General features: G+C 50.0%; 1 protein-coding gene across 1 annotated transcript in view; it reads left to right on the forward strand.

Moving 5' to 3' along the window:
* Window positions 1-22,482: 22,482 nt before the first annotated feature.
* The window catches only part of CORO2B (coronin 2B), a gene marked incomplete at both ends in the record, with an annotated part of 68,965 nt that continues 68,465 nt past the window's right edge, over window positions 22,483-22,982 (forward strand). Inside the window, one exon of the mRNA XM_079700843.1 lies at window positions 22,483-22,683. Within this exon, the coding sequence (XP_079556969.1) occupies window positions 22,483-22,683 (201 nt within the window). The remainder of the gene's footprint in view (window positions 22,684-22,982) is intronic.

Genomic DNA, 22,982 nt, shown 5'->3' on the forward strand with positions numbered 1-22,982 from the left:
CTAGTGGGAGAAACCAGACTTGTAGACCTACAAGTGTAGAAACTACACACTGGGGTAAGGGCTTCATGAGCCATGTGAAAAGATGTTTTGAGAAGACAGTACTGTACCTAGTCCCTGGGACTATGAGGAAAGGCTCCCCAGATGAGGTGACCTTGAATGAGTAAGAGTTTGCCTACCAGGAGGGACAGACCATTCGGAAGGCTGAGCATGGGTAGGGGGTGTGGCATGGAAGAGGCTGGACCCTGCAGAGAATGGCTGGTCAGCGGGTCTGGGCAGGCACTGTGGGCACAGGAGTTGATTCATGGTCCATTCCTTTCAAGGACTTGACCCTGAGATGCTGTATTTTCAAACCAGGAAGTTGGCACTGCCCCTGGATTGTTTTGCTCTTGGAACATACTCTACCAAAGGCCTAACTGGCCATTGTCCTGGAAGTCTGGCTGCACCCTTTGGAGGACAAGCTGTGGCCTCATTTCCGGCAGCTTACCCCTTTCCCTGGGAGGCCCAGGGCTCTAGGGCCCTCCGCCCTTCCCCACCAGATATGCTCGGCGGATCAAAGGTACACAAGGGCCCTGCAAGTTATACCATCAAAGCCCGTTCCTAGGAAGGGTGAAGACCAAATTGTACAAACATGTAAATAATGGGAAAAAAATAGCACCAATCCCCAGGGGGTTGGAATTAATGTCATTATGCCTTAAGGATGGAAACACTGAGGGGGGAAGTTTCAGTGCCCCAGAGAAAGTCGAAAAACCTCTCGAGACTACTCCAGACTCATTCATATCCCAGCGCCTTCTCTGGCTGCAGGTAGGGGGCCTGGTGCCATGACTGGGTTGAGTTTTGCTCTTTTGCCTCCCCTGGGCCCTTTGGGGAGGAGTGATGTGGACAAAAAGAAGACAGCGGCCTGGAAGATACAGATACAGGACTGCCGGCCTTTGAGTGAGAGGACGAGGTAGCGAGATCTAGCCAGGGCCCCCGTGAGAATCACTGCCTTTACAGCAGCGGCTCTTAGTTCTCACTGAGGGGGCCTCTTAAAAATACAGATGCCCAGATCCCATCATCAACATTCCGTCTCCTTGGCTGGGGTGGCCCAGGCATCAATACTTATGAAAAAAAGACCTCCTCAGGTGAATTTAAGGTGCTGCAAGGGCTGAGAACCACTGCTTCAGAGAGTGGCCTGGAGGTCTGACCAGAGGCTGGGGCCGTATCCCTAGCTTCCCAGCTGCCAGTCTCGCTGTGGAAGTTCAGATTTGAAGAGCAGGTAAGAGGTGCGTATCATCGAGCCCCTCAGCAATTACTCATGAGAGTGGTGAGGGCTCTGAGCACCGACCCTGGAGCCAGACTCCTGGGTCTAACCTCTAGTCCCACCACTGCTGACTGTGGGACCTTAGCAAGCGACTTGCCTTCTCTCTGCCTCCATTCCTGCATCTGCAAAATGGGTACAATAATGTCAGCCTAAAAAGGATAATACTAAGTTAATTCGTGTAAATTTCTTCTCACAGTGCCTGGCACATAATAAGCACTGAATAAATGTTATTTGTTAAGTTACTTATTACTTATTAATTTTTATTTTTGCTTATTTGTTTTACTTTCATTTTGTATATTCATTATTATTTTTGCCCTGTGTGGGTTTCATATGGGAGATCTGGAGATGACTAAGGCACCATCCTAACCCTCAGGGAATTAATTTAGAGGCAAGATCTGAACACAGGAAAGGCAGTGCACCAGGGTGGAGCACCTTGCTCTAAGCGCTGCGAAGGGACCTGCAGTGTGGACAGACCCTAAGAAGAAAGAGCATGTTGGTGGGGAGGGCACAGGAACTGTGTGGGAGAGATGGGTGGGACTCCAGGACACAGAGAGAAGAAGCCAGGAGGCCCCTTGGGCCGTCTTGGGGTTGGGAGGGGCGGTAACCACGTGCCTGGGACGAGATGAGTCTGGCTGTAGCAGTTAGTGGGAGGGGAGACCCAGAGTGATGGTTTGGTGAGAGGCACCGGGGCAGGTCTGGTCATTGTCTTCAGGGCGGGATGGGATGACGTGAGGAGGAAGTGTGCAGGAGGTAGAGGGGCCTGGACAGACCCCCAGCCCGAGGGGATGACTGGGTGCTGGCCGAAGCCAGGGCGGGGAAGGAAAGGCGGCCCAGGGTGACACTGCCCTCCTCCCGGTGAGGCCGAGCCCTTGTTGTTGGGAACAGAGGCCGTCATCCCCCATGTCCCCCCAACATTCCCCCAGGCCCTCATGTTTTTCACTTCTCAGGCCAACTCGGGGTCTCAACAACCACACAGTTAGTTGCTCTGCAATGATGAGGCCACAGGAGAGAAAGGCCCCAAGCGGGCAGGAGCTGTGTCTTATTCATTCACTATTCAATTAACAAGCATTCATTAAGCCTCTACTGTACAGAAGGCCCTGTGGGGGATACAGATATTACAGACCTGGTCCCTGCTCTCCAGAATCCTATAGTCAAAAAGACATTTGGCCTCTGTGCTGTGAATCTAAAACAGTAGGCAAAATATGGGTGGGGCTGGGTTAGAAATATAAAGTGATACAGGAGCAGAGAGGAAAGGGGTTGATCCGACTGGGAGATCTAGATAGGCTTCCTGGAGGAAGGGGCATTTGCACTGGGCCTCAGAGATGGTCTTAGGCGTCTTAGTTATCATTTGCTGAGTTGGATCTTGCAGGGGCAGCTTGGTCTCCCTCCATCTGCTTCCCTATCCCACAGGCCCCTGGGTGCCCCCTGCTTACCCACACCACCCAGCCTCCCCCTGTTGGAGGCAACTTGATTTGCTGTGTGTCTGAGGTACCACCAGTTCGATGAGGCTTGGTGCCGAGGGAGTTTATTCATCCTCTCCTTTGTACCCCAGATCTTCTCTCCCTGCCCCCAAACTGGAAACCCAGCAGGAAACCTTCTCCAAAGAGTGCCAAGAATCCCACCCACCACCAAAACACAGCAACATCAGCGCTAGGGGGAGGGAGAAGAAGAAAGGGCTGCTTGATTTTGGTGGGCACTTTGCATATATTAGTAATAATGATGATGAACATTCAACAATAATGCTACATTAGCATAATGACCGTATATTGAGTGCCTTCTGTGTGCCAAGCACTCTGCATGTGTTTTCTCATTTAGTTCCCACAATAGGCATCGATGCCCCACAGCCTACTTGTTAAGCACACACCCAGTGGAGCCAGAAGGCCTGGGTTTGAATCCCTGCTGTACCTCTTCCTGAGGTGACCTTGGGCAAGTTACTGAACCCCTGTACCTCAGTTTCCTCTCCTGCAATTAGGGGAAGATACTAGTACCTACCTCACTGGGGTGTTCTGAGGATGAATTAATATTGTGATATGCTTAGAACTACAGTACCTGGCACACAGCAAGTCCTACACATTGTCCAAAACATTAAAACCTGCAACATATCGCTTTACCCATGTTATAGACAAAGAAACAGGAACTGCTGAGTCAAAGGATTTTACAGTAGCTGCATGTATTGATCACATAGTATGTGTCAGGTGATGATGTAAGCATTTTACATGCATTTTCTCAGTTAATCCTCACATCAAACCCATGAGGAAGCACCACTATTATCTCCACTTGACCTGCAGACAAGGCCCTGAGAAGTAAAGCAACTTATCCGTGACAGTAGCTTGTTAGTGGTAGAGAAGGGCCTCTAACCAGGGTGGGATGCTAACACAAGGACCCCTGTGTCTCCAGCGACAGCTGTGTGATTCACCTCCAGACAGGACAGGGAGGAATGAATTGGAACTGGGTGGCAGAGGTGCTATGACTTTAACTTGTGTTAGCAGAGGGGAGCCCTGCAGGGAGTGCTGAGTGAGCCACGGGATTGTGCTGGGGAGTACTGCACAATCTTGGTCTTGGTGTTCTGTAAAGTTATTGCCCCTGGAACTGGGACGCTCCATAACGAAAAGTTCTAGGGTGGTCAGTGTCCGAGAATAGCATTTAGGTCAGAAACACAGGAGGCTGATTGGAGAGGCTCCATGCATGACCGCCACAGACAGTTGTGTGTGTTGTGCCCGGCACAAGGGCACCCGGCAAAGGAGCACCTGGGGCTGCAGTCCAGCCCGTGTTCCACTTATCATGCTATGGGCTCTAGCCTGGAGCTGTGTCTGCCCAGAAAAAGAGACATCTTTGTCTATTCTCACCAAAGCACCATACAGACTGGGGTGGTCCTGACTTCATGGATTTTGTCAGTATAGAGAAACTGTATCTGCAGAGGTGAGACTTCAGAGGCCAGATGCTGCCAGTGGGTTGGCACTCAGGGAACCGGAGTGACCTGGGAGGCCTGAAGCAGAGAACCCATCCTGGGCCAGGACTGGGATGCAATGATGTGTGTGAAAAGGTTGAGCACCCAGCAACTTCAAGGGCTTTGTGATGTGCTCATGAAGTGGACGGGGGACCAGCAGAAGGGTCAGTGATGGGAGCATCCTCGGTGGGATCGGATCAGGCACATTGGGATGGGGCTGAAGAAGATGCTAATTGAGAACCCTGACCCTGTGACCGTGACCCCAACTCACAGTGGAATCAAGGAGATTGGGCTCTTGAACCAGCTGTGTGTGTGTGTGTGTGTGTGTGTGTGTGTGTGTGTGTAACATGAGAGAAAGCAGAAGGTACTTCAGAAACCAAGAACCCCATAAGGATAATGGGAGGGTCCCCTGCCAAAGGCACCCCCGCCCTTTAGGAGCTGCTCGGCATCTTTGTTTTGTCACCGCGTTGCCATCATGTTGGAAGGGAAAGGCAGGGTGCTGGTGTTTGCTCATTACCCCCCAGGCACTGTGCCAGATGTTTAACATACATAACCTCATTTTCATCTTCACCCCTCTTCCTCATGGTTTCTGTAGTAATGACAGCATTCAGTGGAATAAAGAAAAAGAGGGGGGATGGGGGAAACCTCTTTTCAAGCCTTAACGGTGTTGCTGGGGAGGTGCCGTGTGTTGTGGTTGTGTAGCAACGGGCAGTATGAATCTGATTATCGCTTTTTTCCCCCAGCGGTCGTCATTATTAACCCCTGAGCTGTGCAACTTTTCCCACAAGTGCACAGAAGACAGAGGGGGCTGCATCAGACCACCCGGAGGAACTCCACTGGGAGAGGAGAGAAAACCTGGAAAGGGAATGGAGGGACCTTGGTTTCCTTTGCCTTCTGGCAGGGGTGGGCGTGCCAGGCATGAGTGGGGCTGTGTGGTATCCAGGTCTCCTCATAATCTCTAGGTTCTTGGCTGTGGGAGCAAGAGCCTCTGAGACATGGAGACCTCATGGAGGCAGGTCACGGGCAATGGCCAAAGACCGAGACATCTGCTACCCCTGCCCTTTGCTTCATCTCCATCAGTGGGGATGCTTTTGGCTGTAAGTAACAAAAGTCAATCAAGAATGACTCAAGCTGTAGGCATATTTATGATTTATTGAACAAGAGGCGTGGAGGGAGGAGGTCTAGGGTTGGTTTTGTGGCTCAGCAGTGTCATTAAGAACTCAGGCTTTTTCTATTCTTCTGGTCTGCCTCTTCATCATGTTAGCTTTTGATCATGGGCTTGTCACCTCATGGGCCCAAGATGGCTGCCACAGCTCCAGGCTTTACATTCTCAATGCAAACAAAGGCTGGGAGCAGTGTATCAGCCAGTTTGTCAAGAAAGAGTTTTTTCTTATGTCTCTCTTCTTTTATTAATGAGAAAATAACTTTCCCATAAGTCCCCCACAAAACTGGGTCATAGGTTCTCTCCTAAGTGTGAGGGATGCTGGGACAGTGAGTATCCCTCCTGTAGTGGAGGTGGGTGGAAAGGGGTGGGGATGGCTGGTATGTAGCCAGTCAGGACATCTGCCACACCTCCCTTTTCCAAGCACTTGTCCCATTGCTCCCAGGGAACACCCAGATGGCAGAGTCACGGAACGGTTAAAGTTGTGCTTGGCTCCCTCCCTCCAACCCCTCAAAAGCCAGTCACTTACCCGACAATTGGCTATTGGCTATATGTGCATGACACTCTGAAAGAGACCAAGAGGCTGGAAACTGCCCAGAGAAGTAGGTATTGTTTTTCTCCATTTTTACAGTTGGGAATGCAAGTTCTGAAAAGCTAATGAACTTGTCCAAAGTATGGTACGTCCCTAGTAAGCAGTGGTACTAGGATTTAAACCCAGGTCTGTCTGATTTTAGAGTTCCTGCTCTTTCCAGGCTTCAAAGCTGGCATGGGGGCCCAGCTTACAGCCTTCTTGAGCCTTCTTTTTGCATGTAAAGAGAACAGATCAGACCATGAAGTGTACACCGAGTGCCCACTGGGAGCTGCAGCTAGGAGATGCTGCAGGTGCTTAGGAAGGGCGAGTCCCCAGGGACAGGGTGGTCAGAGACCCACTGGAGCCAATTCATTAGCCTCTTGACACCACCAACCACACCAGAGAAAGTCCTGACACACCCTTGCAAGGGGAGTCACTTCTCTTGAGCTGCCAGGGAAAAGACGCTTCCACTTGCCAGTGTAGACACTCGTCAGTGTAGACTGGTGGCTGGAATGGCCGAGCGCAGCTGCCCTAGGAGGGCCACATGTTGTCCCTCTGCATTGATGGAGTGAGATCTCTGTTGGTTGCTAGAAACAGACTCTCTCTGTTGACCATTACTAATGGAAGACAAGAGAGTGACCAGCAGGCAGGCTCCCCAGCTCCCAGGGCAGCCACAAGACATGGCATCAGAAGCCTGGGGTGACGTTTCAGAGCTACAAGTGCACGGGATCCCCCTGGTTATCTTGTTGTCTGCTCAAGCGTGGCCTCTGTGGTTGTGATGGGAGCTCTCTCACCCTGCCTCCTGCTTCTGAGGCCACTTTTTCATTGTGAAGGGACTCGCAGGCAACCCCGCCCCCGCATTGCATAACTCCAGGGGGCGCCATTCACTTGGTCAAGCTGTGCAGTGCACAGCCTTCATGGCTTTACGTGGCGGCCCTGACAACTTGGGTGTGCAAAGAATATACAGTCTTTTTTTTTTTTAATTGAGGCATGGTTGATTTACAATGTGTTAGTTTCAGGTGTACAGCAAAGTGATTCAGTTACACACAAACACACACACACACACACACACACACACACACATACACATATTCTTTTTCAGATTCTTTTCCATTATAGGTTATTATAAGATACTGAATATAGTTCCCTGTGCTATGTAGTAGGTACTCGTTGTTTATTTTATATGTAGTAGTGTGTAAGAAGGTACAGCTTCTTTATTTTCTCTAAAGCTGATCTGATCTCATTTAGGAGCCCTACCTCGAAGGGTCACAGTGATAAAACACATTCATTCCTGTCCAGTGGAGTTGATCTGATTCAGTGATTTACACAGTCTTGTGATGTAAAGACTCAGCCACTTTGGGCTAATTTGGCTTCTGCTTGAGTGACTCCAAAGGCTCATCTTTCAGAGCTCCTCCTCTTCCGGCTCTTTTGTAAACTGGCATCTGGGGATGTAGACAGCCAGGGTGTCGGGGGAGGGAGACCTCTGGCTCTGTGCCGGTCCTCAGACATGTCCTAGCTGATGTCCACTGAGGTGTGGCTGGTCTGTCCCATCCCAGGGCGTTCTTTGCCACTGAAGTCTGCTGTGGACAAACTCATGGTCCATTTTCCCTTGGCCCTGATGGCAGGGTCCATCCCCCGCTGGGCCTTTGTCTCACTATTCATCTTGCCCCAGGCCTGTCTTCCCCACAGCCTCTGCTACAGCGCGCTTGCCTCTCACCGTGGCAGACTCCTGGTGGCCTGTGGCTCTTAGATCTTCCATGTCCTCCTCTGGGATGTGTCGGGCCTGACTGCTGGGTTCTCTCCACCAGCCAAGAGCTGAAGGAGGCTCAAGAGTGCGTGCCCGGTCCTCTCTGTCTGACCATTCCCCTTGGCCATCTTAATTCTGAGAGGCCACCTCTTATTTGGCCCAGGGCCATCTTGGAGTAGTGGTCTCTCTCCTTCTAGAATCCCAGTCAAGAAGTTGGAGAGAAATGCCTCTACCCTTTGCCCTCGGCACCACCCTCAACCTACGGAGCACCACCCCGCTGAGATTCTGGCCCAGAGTATGGAAAACCAGGGCACACGTCTGAACCTGCACTTCCCTCTCTGTTTCCTTCCCATTCTCAGTCTTTCCGTCAGCAAGGAGTGGGCTTTCCCCTCCCTCTGGTGTCTGACCAGGACTTCTCTGCTATCTGGTCAGCCAGGTGACATCCTTCATTTGCTATCAGGGGGAGATGGGAGTCAAGAAGAGCCTCTTAAGTCTTGACTCTTAAGACTGCTGTGTAGCTCAAATCCCATACTGGATGTCAGAACCTGAATTGTTCATATTCCTGCTTGAACAGTCCTAACCCTTTCTGGGTGAACAGGTGCCATTAAGAGGAAGAGAGGGAAGGTCCACGGTTAGAAAGTGCTAAAGAGTAAAAAGCACAGCGACATATCTAGAAAGTAAAAATGATGCTCTTCACACTTCTCTCTGCCCTCCTCTCCATGCCCTTCTCTCTGTTACCAACCACAGCCTCACATAGCTCACATTTAAACCCCAAGCCAGTCACCACTGAGTGTGGGTCCCTCCTACTGGGCAGAGCTCTGGAGCTGAGCTGGAGGTCCCCTGGGAACACAACACAGCCACCTAGAAGGAGCTGTGTCCCTTGTGAGTTTGGGGAACAGAGGCTGTGCTAGGGGAATTGGCCAAAGATCCAGGAAGAGTCCGCTTTCCTTGCCGGGTCCTAAATTAACTAGTAGATTCTTTTCATAATGCAGTCAGTGAAAGGTAGAACATCGTGAGACAGTCATCGGTCAGAGGGTTTTTCAAACAAAAGCCACACACACACACACACACACACACGCATCCCTTGCGGACAGTGCAGAGTAATCAATGCAGAGTTTGTCCTTGAATAAGCTTTGTGCATGTGGCCTGGTGTCTGCTCACTGCCCCTTCTTGTACCCAAGATGATTGACAGTAACATAAAGGTTTTCAACCTTTCCTTTCTCATTTGAGCACTGAGAGATGGGCTGGCTTCCTCTGTTCTCTACAGAGATACTGCAGCCCTCCCCTGTTGCAATTTAGATAAGTTATCTCTTGGGAAGGAGAAGGCCCAAGCCACATTACACATTCCCCCAGGGACTGTTTAGCAGCCCATCTTTCCTGCATTTCCAGGCAACAGGGAGCCAAGTTCCTGGTCCATGAGGTGGATGGTCTGAGGGTCCCCTGCGTACAGGGACCAACAAGTAGGAGGGCTCCTCTGCAGTGCCCTGGGGAGGCCCATGGGATTCCACCTGTGGGCAGCTCCAATCACCCTCTTTCCTGGGGAGCACACTTGGCACATCGTTTTAGGAGATTTCATTGACACGGAGTAGCATCAGCCCATTCTAGGCCTGACCGTAAACGTACAAGCCCTGCAGTGCCCCAGCTCGGGGATTCCCAGGTGATCTGATCCCGTTGTGGGAAGGACCCCTGCATGGAGGTTGCACCCACCATGTGCCAGGGGCTGGGCCAGGTGCTGTCAATATGGGATCCCAGCTCATCCTGAGAGTCAGGCAGGGCGTTTCACGGGGGAGGAGCCTGAGGGGTGGCAGCTGGGGCTGGTGTGTCCCCAGCTCGCCCTTTAGCCTCAACTATCAAACAACCGTTTTTTAAAAAAAGTTGCTTAGCTTCGCCTACCAAGGGACCAGAGGGCCTTGAAGGAGGATGTGAGAAGTAGAGACTGCAGTGGAAAGAGAGTGGACCTGGGAATCAGCCATCTTGGGCTGAATTCCGCCAGCCCTTATTCATCAGTTACTCCAGGCCTGGTCTTGTGCTGGACAGTCCAGGAACGCAGAATAAAGCCCTCTAGGAATGCGTAGCTCTTTGACTGGCTTGCTGTACGGCAGGGCGGCTGTCAAGGGCCAATGATAGGGCCTATACCACTTTGTAAGGTACAAATTGATTTATATAATAATTTTTATAATAACAATAGTAGTTCACAAAGCACTTTCACACACGTTATTATTTCATTGGCGCCTCACAACTGCCCTAGGAAAAAGGTGTGAATTATATCCATTTTACAGATGGGCAAACTGAAACTCAGAGAGGTAAAGGGACTTCTGAAAGGTGAGAGCACTAGGGCTTCAAAGGATACAGTGCCCCTTGCAGTACAGCTCAGGGACTTAGCTTCACATCACCTGGCGACTTGTTAGAAACGCATGTTCCCAGGCCCGCAGACTTCCTGAATCAGAAACTCTGGAGGTGAGGCCTAGCGATCTGTGTTTTAACAAGCCCATGGGGTGATTCTGGTGCACGCAGATTCTGCAGGTTCTCCTTCAGTCCTGGGTGGGGCCTGGGATTCTGCATTTCTAACCAGCTCCCAGATGATGCCAGTGCTACTGGTCCACAGACAGTACACTGAATAACAGGGATCACCTGGGGAGCTTGGTTCAAATGCAGAGTCCCCAGCCCACTCCCAGAGAGTGTGATCCTGCAGGCCTGAAGTGGGGCCCAGGAACCTGAATTTGCACAAACACCCCAGATCATGCCTGGGGCTCACACTCTGAGGATCCCTGCTCTGGAGTTCAAGCTTGCAGGCATCCACCCCAGCCTCATTTTCAAAGGTTTTCCTCCTCCACTCCCCACCTCCACTGGCCCTGAACCACCCATCTGATCTCCTGCCAAACTGTGGGTTAAGGGGTGCGAGTGGGAGGCCATCCCTGAGCCAGTGGGGCCCTCAGTTCCTCAAAATAGGTCAGGAGTCTGGCACAGACCAGGCGCAGTGGCTGCAAATAGAAACCATCTGTTGGGCCTGTGCTTTGGGCTCCACCGCCCCCTCCCTCTCTGGGCAGAGGAGTACAGAACTCAGAATCCCAGTAGAAGGCGGGTACTTCCCTGGGTGGGGCCTGCCCACCCCAGACAGTCCCCCCAGGTCTACCTGCAGAGGAGAGGTGGCAGCATCATGTCCTGTCCCCTCACCCCCCATCCCTTTATCCCCCGCCCTCCCACAAGGAGGCTTGCAGGGTGGCTTGGTCATCAGGTGACCTTCCTGTGTGACCTTGGACAAGTCACTTCCTCTTTCTGGGCCTAAGTCTGTGAAATGAAAGGCTAGATTTTAGTGGACCCAAGGGTCCTCTTCTGCGCTGGCAGGCTATGGTTCTATGAAAGCCTTTTTGTGTTAGGACCACATGTAAGAAAAGTTGGGCCCATAGGGAGGCAGATATTTCCTTCTCCTTGCTTTCTGCCCAGGTGGGATCTTACAAATTGGGATCTGGTCCTGCAGATCCCTATAAGGGGATGAGCGAGGTTTATGATGTGGGAAGACCAAGGGAGTTTTTAGAGGCTTTAAGGGGAAGTGACAGGGTCACTCTCCTTCTTCCTGTCCTCTTATTCCTTTACTCATTCACATATTTAGTAAACATTCATCAATACTATATTAAGCCTAATGGTAAGGCCTGGAAAAATGGAGAAGAATGAGACATAGTTGCTGCCCTCACTAACATCCAGTGCGATTGGGGAGCAAACATGTAAAGTAAGAGACCCTGGTGTCAGGTCGGAGTTCAGATCCCGGTTACTCCACTTAAGTGACTTTGAACAAGCCCAGTTTCATCTGTAAATGGGGATAATAGTTGTATCTTTACCTCGGGGTTATTATAAGGATTACAGGATGTAATGAATGTAAAACGTTTGGGTCACAGTAAGCGCTTAATAAATGTAGGCTATCATTAGTGTGATGAGCCAGAAAAAGGGAACACAGGACAGAATCTGGGGACTTCAGAATCTGGCAACTGCCCAGCTCAGGAGCCATCTCAGGGGAGATGGGAAGCTCTCCTGAAGAGCTTGGAGCGGAGGAGGCTGGCAGCCTTCTCCTCACGTGTCCAGTCCTGCTCAGTAGAACAGGAAAGGCTGCAGGGATTCAGGGCAGAAGCCTGCTCCAGGAATAGACTCCATATCTGGCTGGACTTGCGTCGGGTGATGGGCAGAGTGCAGCATCCATGGGTGCCAGATCTGAATCCTCCATCTGCAGTCTGTTGAGAAGGTGCCATCCCAACCGTGTTCATTTGCGCTTGACTTTGATCTACTCCCTGATGGTGTAAGGGAGGCAAGATGGAACATGACAAAGGGGAGGAATCCCCATTTCATGGTTGAGAAGACTGAGGGGCTTGCCCAAGAGACTCTGTGAGTTGGCGTGGAACCTAAGAATTCCACATCTGCTAAGGATGGAGAGAAAGTCAGTGGGGTGACTCCAGATCCTGACCTTCTGTGGTCCCTGTGCATCCCAGCCAGGAGCTCCCAGGTGTGGACGTTGAGTTGGATTCTTTTCCTCTAGGATGTGACTTTGGGGGGCTAATTGATATTCTACCAGCACCATGCAATAGAACTGTCTGCAATGATGGGAATGATTTGTAATCTGTGCTGTTCAATATGGTAGTGGGTCAGTGGGTCAGCTTCCTCCATCCTGTGTCCCTGCTGAGATCAGCTATGCCACGGGGTACAGGGACTTCAGAGGAAGACCCTCGAGGGACTCCTGGATCCCTGGAGGCCCAAACCCAGCGGATTCTGCAGTCAGAGAGCATTTAAGCGAGAACACTTGCGGTCCAGCTTCTTCATGCTGGGTATTTCTTGAATGGCTACAAGATCTTCTCAGAAGTCCTGGTAGCCGCTGAGAACTCAGTAAGACCATTACATGGCAGAGCTAGAGGGTGGGCCATCTGGCCCAAATACCTCCTGTGAGAGAAGAAGGAGGGATCTGCCTGAGGGTCCCTAGTGAGTTAGTGGCTGAGCCAGCTGGAACGTGGGTTTCTGGCCCCTTTCCTCCCACCAGAGGTTCTCAAATTGGGTTCCACGGTGCAGTCCCAGGACCATTGCTTGAAGGTACTCCCAGTTTCCTGCTAGATTTGAATGCAAACATCTCCAACTTTGCCCATTTTACATTTTGGAGTTATGAGTAATATTTTATTTAGAGAAAGTGGTCTGCTAAAAAGATCCTAGCCTTTCATTTCACAGAGGAGGAAACTGAAGTGAAGAGTCCATTAGTAATTACTGCCTGACCTGACGCGCTTCTCAAGACCCCGGGCTGATCCACTTCTGCTCCCTTCAGTTTGGGAACATGCGCTGTATCCCTCCCATGTGTCCAGCCCTGGGCTCTGGAAAGCAGGGCTGCCTAAGAGTTGGAGGAGGACCAGTTGACTAGCGATCGCTCATGAACCCAGAATGTTGTGGGAGAATTCACTGGAGATACTGATGATAGTATCTGTCGTTCAGCACACTTTTTGCAAAGCCCCTGTCCCCAGTGTTCTCTTGTCCCATCCTGATAGGGATTCTAAGGCGTAGGTGTGGCTGATACCCACATTTCACCAAAAAGGACACCAAGCCTAGAGAAAGAAGATGCCTTATCCCAGGTCACACAGGTAGTGAACCAAACAAGACTAAAAATGTCAGCCTTTCTCTGATAGCACGTGGACAGGGAATGGCTCTCTCACAGATCCTGGCAGGCTGCCCCATGAGAACAAGTGTCCAGTATCCACCAGGGCAGATCCTGAGGCCTCCTGCGCTCCCCAGCTGACAGCTCTCCCCAAGGATGTAGCCATGAGCTCCCCGCATCACCTGAGTCAGAGACGGGAACAAAAACTGCCCTCATACATTTTTTTGTGTTCCGGTTACAGGACTGAGTTTTAGCCATCGTCATCTAGAAAGTGCACCCGCTGGCCACAATAAATCATTTTTAGGATTGGAGGACAGGATGCAATTTGTCTCCACCTGGAGTGTACACAGAGATTATCTCAGAGAAGAAAAAAGCCTGCTTCCATTTCTTAAGAGGCTATAAGGGCCGTTCAGCTGCAAAATGAACACTTCCTCCTTCCGGGCCCTCCCCCTCTCAGAGGGAGACCAGGATGGCCCTGGGCCCAGGGAGAGGCCGCCAGGGAGCAGGCCCAGCAGCCACGCACATCTGGAGGCCAGAGCCTTTCCCTCCCTCTTCCTGACCCTCGGCCCAGCTCAGCCCCCTCCTTCTCCTGCCAGAGCTTGGCCCTCCCCTAGTAAACACTTAATTGAGGTCAGAGTCTCTCCCTTACAGGAGAAGAGGGGAGGGTAGAACTAGTGTGTGATGAGCACGCCCTCCCCACCCCACCTCCGTGCCAGATACCTTGCCAGGCATTTAGCATTTGGTCACTTCATTGCATCCGGTGAGCTGGATAACGTTATTCAAATTTTACAGGTGAAGAAACTGATGCTCAGAGAAGTTGAGTAACTAGTCTGAAGTCACACAGCTAGCAAATAACAGCCAAGATAGAAACCTTTGGATTCTTTCTGACTCCTCCAACCCCTGCTTCCTATACAGTTTCTTTACACTTTTGTGTAGTGCCCTGTACTGTATGGAACAAGTAGGGAGGAGTAAGAGCTTGGGTGGAGAGGCTGAAAGAGGAGAGATGTGTACTATGTTGGAAAGAACAGTAAACCAAGAGTCAGAATTTCCTTTTTTTTTGTTTTAGCCTTCTATCCAAATATCTCATTTAATTCTTATTACAACTTATTGGGCAGTTAACATAATTGTTTCCATCTTATAGCTACAGAAGCAGAGATTGAGATCAGTTTAGAAACTTGACCAGAGGGACTTTGCCATTAAGTGGTAGAACAAGGACCTGAGACCACCCAAGTCTTTTTTTGTTTTGTTTGGTTTTTCAACATTATTTTATTTTATTTATTTATTTTATCATTTACTTTTTACTTTTTTATTTTTTATTTTCATTTATTTATTTAATACAGCAGGTTCTTATTAGTTATCTATTTTATAAATATTAGTATATGTATGTCAATCCTAACCTCCCAATTCATCACCGCCCACCCCACCACTTTCCCCACTTGGTGTCCATACGTTTGTTCTCTACATCTGTGTCTCTATTTCTGCCTTGCAAACCGGTTCATCTGTACCATTTTTCTAGATTCCACATATATGAGTTAATATACGATATCTATTTTTCTCTTTCTGACTTACTTCACTCTGTGTGACAGTCTCTAGGTCCTTCCATGTCTCTACAAATGACCCAGTTTTGTTCCTTTTTATGGCTGAGTAATATTCCATTGTATATATGTACCATTCATCTGTCGATGGATATTTAGGTTGCTTCCATGACCTGACTATTGTAAATAGTGCTACAAGGAACATTGGGCTGCATGTGTCTTTTTGAATTATGGTTTTCTCTGGATATATGCACAGTAGTGGGAGTGCTGGGTCATATGGTAATTCTATTTTTAGTTTTTTAAGGAACCTCCATACTGTTCTCCATAGTGGCTGTATCAATTTACATTCCCACCAACAGTGCAGGAGGGTTCCCTTTTCTCCACACCCTCTCCAGTATTTGTTGTTTGTAGATTTTCTGATGATGCCCATTCTAACTGGTGTGAGGTGATACCTCATTGTAGTTTTGATTTGCATTTCTCTAATAATTAGTAATGTTGAGCAGGTGTTCATGTGCTTCTTGGCCATCTGTATGTCTTCTTTGGAGAAATGTCTATTTAGGTCTTCTGCCCATTTTTGGATTGGGTTGTTGTTTGTTTTTTTGATATTGAGCTGCATGAGCTGTTGGTGCATTTTGGAGATTAATCCTTTGTTAGTTGCTTCATTTGCAAATATTTTCTCCCATTCTGAGGGTTGTCTTTTCATCTTGTTTATAGTTTCCTTTGCTGTGCAAAAGCTTTTAAGTTTCATTAGGTCCCATTTGTTTATTTTTGTTTTTATTTCCATTTCTCTAGAAGGTGGGTCAAAAAAGATCTTGCTGTGATTTATGTCAAAGAGTGTTCTTCCTATGTTTTCCTCTATGAGTTTTATAGTGTCTGGTCTTACATTTAGGTCTTTAATTTTGAGTTTGTTTTTGTGTATGGTGTTAGGGAGTGTTCTAATTTCATTCTTTTACATGTAGCTGTCCAGTTTTCCCAGCACCACTTATTGAAGAGGCTGTCTTTTCTCCATTCTGTATCCTTGCCTCCTTTGTCATAGATTAGTTGACCATAGGTGCATGGGTTTATCTCTGGGCTTTCTATCCTGTTCCATTGATCTATATTTGTTTTTGTGCTGGTACCATATTGTCTTGATTACTGTAGCTTTGTAGTGCAGTCTGAAGCCAGGGAGTCTGATTCCTCCAGCTCCGTTTTTTTCCCTCAAGATTGCTTTGGCTATTCAGGGTCTTTTGTGTCTCCATACAAATTTTAAGATCTTTTTTGTTCTAGTTCTGTAAAAAATGCCATTGGTAATTTGATAGGGATTGCATTGAATCTGTAGATTGCTTTCACTCAAGTCTTTTTAAGAGTCAGGACGTCTTGACTGAGGTCTTGTCTCTGCCACTTTCACCGCTTGTGACTTTGGGCCAGTCTCTCAACCTCTCTGAGCCTCAAATTAGTCACATATGTACCAAATATTTTCAGTGGGATTGTAGTATCTGTCCAGCTCTGCCCACTGGACAGCTGCAGCTGGGGGCAAATGAGGTGATGTTGAGGTGGCAGCTGGGGAGCGTCATGGAATTGGTCACCTTGCTGATACTGTGCTGTCAGTGGTAAGGGACTCATTAAGCCCAGCCTGAAGGGTGTACTGAGTTCAAGAGGCCTTGGCATCCCGGTGACAAGGAGGCCAGAGGAGATGAGGCTGCGTGACCGGAAGGACAAACACTACAAGGAAGGGCTTGGGCCCAGAAGCCCTAATGGGGTAAGAGTAAGGACTAGGCCCTCATCCTGTGGCCAGGAGTGGGGTATCAGCTCAAAACTCAAAACTTCAGTAAACTGAAGTCACAGCCCTGGGGGGAGGTTCACCCTATCGCCTCCAAGGAACTGGGCAGTTGTGCCTGAACTTGGCCCTTGCCCTCCCACCATACCAAGAGATTATTCAACCAGGGTCACTGGGAGGCTCCTATAGACAGGAATCCAGCGCCAGGCCTGGGGTGGAGGGCGGCTGTGCAGGGGCCAGAAGGAGTTGGATGATCGCCTAACTTACAGTCTAGTAACAGGAGACAGAAAACATGCGTACCTTGAAATAAGTGACCGTGCAGTAATCAGCAATGTGGGAAGGCCTAGGGGGAGATGGCAGTTGCCACGAGAGCCGTTGTCCTTCCTTGTCACAGCAACCCAGCCGGGGAGGCATTACGATCCCTGTTTTACAGACAAGAAATGTCGCTGGCCAGGGTGTCCTGTTTGTTGCTCTCTGACCCCAGCACGCCTCTCGTTGCAACACACTGTTTTTAATAAAGTAGAGGAACTCTATTATTTGGAGGCTGGAAGGCCATCTAGTCCCATCTGTTGTTCCACACTGCCCTTAACCCAGAGATCATCCACCTCAATCTTGAACCCTTCCAGGGATGGGAAGCTCATTACCTATCATGATAACTTCCTTTTCCATCTCAGGCAGCTCTAACCATTAAGAAAGTCCTTCCTTTTAGGGAGCTCAAATGTGTCTCAGTCTTGTGCTGATTGCTCCTGTAAGGTTCCTAGAGAGTGTCATAGCCTCACTAGAACTAGCAGGGAGGAATCCACCAGGATCTGAGCTGGGCTTGAGGGCAAGGGGCAGAGGGCCAGATTTCCAGGTGACCTCTTGGCTGCCACACTGATTTCCCTGTGAGGTCTGGGTGGCTCTTTCAGTCCCAGCCTCAGCGTGGCCTCCTCTCTCTGCAGAATAGGGAGGAGGCTTTTCTGTTCCCTGCCTGCACACCCGTGCATCTGACCTCAGAATGAAGTCAGCCCCTTGGTAAGCACAGGAGGAAAGGTCAGAACTCTGGGGCCTCCAGATGCTCCACTTCGGCCCACAGTGTGTGCCGGTGCCTGATCTGGCCTCCCAGGTCCTCCAGCTGTCTGTCCACCACCCTCCAGAGCAAACACTTGTCACTGGCCAGCTGGCCCCCTCACTGCCGCCAGCCAGGCCAGATACATGTTCACAAGTTCCCTCTGTCCCTTCCTCCCTATCCTCACCCCGCCCAAGCCAGGGAGTAACAACAGGGGCATCTTTAATGTGAATTGAATCAAGCCTTTACATCTGACTCCTAAAGTTTATAGGGAATCCAGGAATGACTTTTTTTTTTTTTTTTTTTGCGGTACGCGGGCCTCTCACTGCTGTGGCCTCTCCCGTTGCGGAGCACAGGCTCCGGACGTGCAGGCTCAGCGGCCATGGCTCACGGGCCTAGCAGCTCCGCGGCATGTGGGATCCTCCCGGACCGGGGCACGAAACCATGTCCCCTGCATCGGCAGGCGGACTCTCAACCACTGCGCCACCAGGGAAGCCCCAGGAATGAATTTGAAGAGACCACAAAGCAACATCAGACAAATCGCTAGAACATTTTCTTTTTTTATTTTATTTTTGGCTGCATTGGGTCTTCGTTGCTGCATGCGGGCTTTCTCTAGTTGCAGTGAGCGGGGGGCTACTCTTCGCTGTGGTGCACGAGCTTCTCGTTGCGGTGGTTTCTCTTGTTGCGGAGCACGGGCTCTAGGCGCGCGGGCTCAGTAGTTGTGGCTCACGGGCTCTAGAGCACAGGCTCAGTAGTTGTGGCACACGGCTTAGTTGCTCTGCAGCACGTGGAATCTTCCCAGACCAGGGCTCGAACCCGTGTCCCCTGCATTGGCAGGCGGATTCTTAACCACTGCACCACCAGGGAAGCTCCTAGAACATTTTCTAAGACAACTGATTTGATGTCTTTAAGAAGTCAGTGTCACTAAAAAAAAAAAAAAAGTGATGGGAGTGTTCTAGATTTAAAGGAGTCAAAAGAGAGATCACAACCAAATGAAATACATGGGAGCAACACAGCTCCCAATCCTGGTTCAAAATATGGAATAGCTGTAAAAAGGCATTTTGAAGAATTTTGAATATTAGCTGGGTTTTAGACGGTATTGAAGAATTGTTGTTAATTTTCTTAGAGGTGGTAGTAGTGATGTGTTCAGGTAGGAAATCATCCTCCTTTGTAGGAAATGTGTGCTGACATAATAAAGGGGCAGGAGTCATCATGTTGGCAACTTCCTTTCAAACAATTCCACAAAACTAAAAAAACCGAAAGAAGTAGGTACATAAAGGAACATGGCAACATGTTAATGATGATGAACCCAGGTGGTGGGTGATTGTTGTACCACGCTCTCAACTATTTTTGCATTTTGAAGTATTTTATAATAAGAAGTTGGAGAGAACATAATATGGTCTGCAGAGTCAGAACAGGTTCCAGTGAATCCTGTGCTTGCTCACTGTCTGAACTTGGTCTGGGTCTGTTTCCCACCCTGTGCAACAAGGACAGTCATAGTTCCCACCTCGCAGGGGATTGTGCACAGTGCCCGGTGCTCTCTCAGTGTCCCGTGCTGGCAGATGGCCCCTTCTCCATGAAGCCCACCCTGACCCCCCCTTCCCTGACCTCTCACTACCATAAACTTGTCAAGCATCCATTTCATCTCCTCCGTTGGCTTGTAAGATATTTGAAAGTGGAGTCCGTGTCTGATGCTTTCCAGACACCTCTCAGAAGACTGGGCCCACGGGAGCAGCAGTGATATCTTTGTTTTTTGTTTTTTGGGGTTTTTTTTTGCGGTACGCGGGCCTCTCACTGTTGTGGCCTCTCCCGTTGCGGAGCACAGGCTCCGGACGCGCAGGCTCAGCGGTCATGGCTTACGGGCCCAGCCGCTCCGCAGCATGCAGGATCCTCCCGGACCGGGGCACGAACCCGTGTCCCCTGCATCGGCAGGTGGACTCTCAACCACTGCGCTACCAGGGAAGCCCAGCAGTGATATCTTATCTTGAATGAGACCTTGTACCTACATATCTCATTTTGACTCTTAAAGTAACCAGATAAAGTCAGGAATTATGAGTCTCATTTTAGAATATCTCAGGGAGGCAAAGTGTCTTTCCAAGGCTAGTAGGAGTTCGAATGGGGAGTGAAAACCCAGGACTGCAGACTCCTGGTCCAGCGCTCTGCCAGGCATACTTACTGTGGCTTCATGAGGGGTGAAGGTTCAGGCCCAGTGATAAGGGCCCCCTGGCCTCCTTCCCCCAGCCCTTCCAAAGGTCCAGCGGAGAGGTCAGCCCCAGCCTACCAGCCAGTGGGGAGAGGTCAGCGCCGGGCTTGCTGAGAGACGCTCTCTGTTTTTCCTAGGATGCAGGCTGGGGCTGATATCCACAGAGTTCTCTCTGCTGGACCTTTGGGAGGGCAGTCAGATTCAAGTCAGGCCCTGAAGGCTAAGGTTGGGCTGGACAGAGAAGAGAGCGAAGGCATTCCAGGCCAGAACTGCACCAACAAGGAACAAGAGGTTGGAATGAGCAGGCTCACCACCTCCTTTCTCTTCAGGGGGAACTGTGGAATCTAGAATGTTCTACCTGAAAGAGACAGAGTGATTTCCAATACTTCCATATCAGACAGAATTTCTGCCGGGGCCATGTACCACCCAGACTATATTTTTCATGCTGTAGTTTTCTTTGAATTAATTCATTATTTTTAAACCTAGCTTTCTTAGCACTAATACCTGTGAAATCATGGACTTGGCATGCAAGTTATATTTTTTCTAATGCAAATTAAAAATAAATATGTAACTACTAAAATTTAAAACTTCATCTCTGTACCATGTAAAGGAACCATGAGTGACCACCTGGGACCACACTCGGGGCATCACTGATGTAATCCTGATGAGGAATCGGTCAGAAGAGGATTGTCTGAGGTCACACAGCCAGAAATGACCAACCAGGCTCCCGTCCGGTGCACTTGCCTCTCCAGCGGGACTTTGTTCTGAATAGTCTTGGGCAGAACTCGGCAGAGAGGGGAGGAGGCAGGAGGGAAAGGGGTACAGTGTGGGCAGAGGCTGGGAGGTGGGGAGGAGTGGAGAATAGCGCGCTGGCCCTGCGGCGTGGAGAGTGGCCTGGAGGAGTGGAGAAGGGGGGTGGAGGCCCAGAGAGCTGGCCGGAAGAGGGCTTGCCTGAAGAATCCCTGGGATTCTCCTCATTGGAACTGAACTTCTTCCTTCAATACAGAGGCCTTTGTGGCTGAGCTCCTGGCTTTATTTAAATCAGATGCAAAGTTTTGTTTTCAGTCAAATTCCCAGGGTTGGTTTCCTGATGCTATGGTGGTATTTCCTTTTGTTTTCCTCCCCTTGGAAGTTTCATCTGAAGAAATTTCTGTCCTGAGATGGGGTGGGAGACTCAAGGCATATCAGGAGATTTGGCAGGAAGGGGAGAGGATGGATAATGGCAAAGTCGGGCCAGAAGGATGTTCATTTAATAAAGCGCTTATTGAGCGCCTACTGAATGCCAGGCCCCGGCTGGGAACTTGCCATTGCTCATTGAGCTTGGATGCATGTCTGCCAGGAGAGCACCTACTTGGGCTCCATCTGCCATGGCGCACATTCGTAGGGCTTCCCCATAGGAGGCGCCATCCTACAACAAAGCTGAACTCCACGGTGGGCTGCCCATCCTGTCCTCCACACACCCACACATGCACATCTGTGTATCTGTGTTCTCCACTGTGCACAGCATGGGACACTCATGCAGTAGGGGCCAGTTGGTCAGTCGGTTGGACCCTGTGTCATGGTTGGTGGGTGGTGAGGGGTAGGGAGGGGTACCATTCCATTCTCTAGAACAGGGGCTCTCAAACTTCGGTGTATTTCTGTCTCACTGGGGCAGGGAAGCTGGATTAAAATGCCTCTTTCTGGGTCCCATTCCCAAAATAATGGATTTAGTAGGTCTGGATTGGGACCCAGGAATCAACATTTCTAACAAATGATGTGGGAGGCTGAGAAACCTCCCCCATCCCAGATGATTTTGATACAGGTGATCTGTGGGCCACACACTGAGAAACCTTGCTCCAAAGGCTAATCTGGCATAAGAAAGAGTCTCAGATTTCCAATCAGGAGACCTGTGTTCATGACCTTACTCATTAGCTGTGTGGCCTTGGACAAGTCACTTTACCTCTCTGGGCCTGGTGGTGATGATGATGATGATGATGATGATGATGATACTTATAATGATGATGGTGATGATGTATAGGACTAAGAGATTTCTGAGGGTGCACTTGTGGGTTAGAAGCCCTAGAGAGAATCAGAGGAGCGTATGATAATGGGTGGTCATTTGCCTTGCTGCACGTAAGGGGCTGTCTTCCTCCCCCGCCCCTCATCATTAGAAGTGTTCTCTCTCTTTGTGAACAACCAGCCTCCTCTGTCTGCACGTCCCATACTAAATTAAGCACAGTTTCTGACACGCAAGAGGCAGCCCAGACATGTTATTGGATGGATGGTCTGCTCTATCACATGGCACGTCCCTTGAGAGTGAAAGGATCCTCCATCCTTTCTGGAAGGTGGTGTGGACGTGTATACTGAAAGCAGGAAGTGTGTGGATGCCCTCATGCCAGTCTTTGCCCTTGCGGGACTTTATTGAAAGAGTAAGTCCTCCAGCACGGGGCCGGGCACCCGATTCTTGGAGATTCCTTCCCCTCTCCCCGCATCCTGAGGGCAGATGCTGGGCCTTCCTCACCTCCTGCATCCCTGAGACCTCCCGCACGTGCCCAGTTCAGCCCTTCGGGAAGCAGTTCCCGGCCTGACCCTTGTCTCTTCTGGCCTCTCACAGATGTCCTGGCGTCCGCAATACCGCAGCTCCAAGTTCCGGAACGTCTATGGGAAGGTGGCCAACCGGGAGCACTGCTTCGACGGGATCCCCATCACCAAGAATGTGCATGATAACCATTTTTGTGCCGTCAATGCCCGCTTCCTGGCCATTGTCACTGAGAGCGCGGGAGGTGGCTCCTTCCTCGTCATCCCCCTGGAACAGGTAGGCACCCCTACCTCCGTAGGCCTGATTGCAGCCCCAGGGTGGAGAGAAGCCCTGCTTGGTCTCTGTTGGGCCTGTTGCCCCTGTTTCTCTCTGACCTCCACCTTTTACTTTCTCATTGTGTGTCCAGTGGCTGTGCCTTCCCCAAGGCTTTCCCCAGTGGTCACCAGAGCAAGTGTAGGTGGGGGACCTGAGGAATATCCAAGGAGAGAACAAGTACATCCAGGAGACCTGAGATCTGTTCCCAGAACTTCCCCAACTTGGACAAGTCACTTGCTTTGGGGTACATGGGGTTCCCA

This window comes from Hyperoodon ampullatus (genome assembly GCF_949752795.1).
Source record: "Hyperoodon ampullatus genome assembly, chromosome: 3".
NCBI lineage: Eukaryota > Metazoa > Chordata > Mammalia > Artiodactyla > Ziphiidae > Hyperoodon > Hyperoodon ampullatus.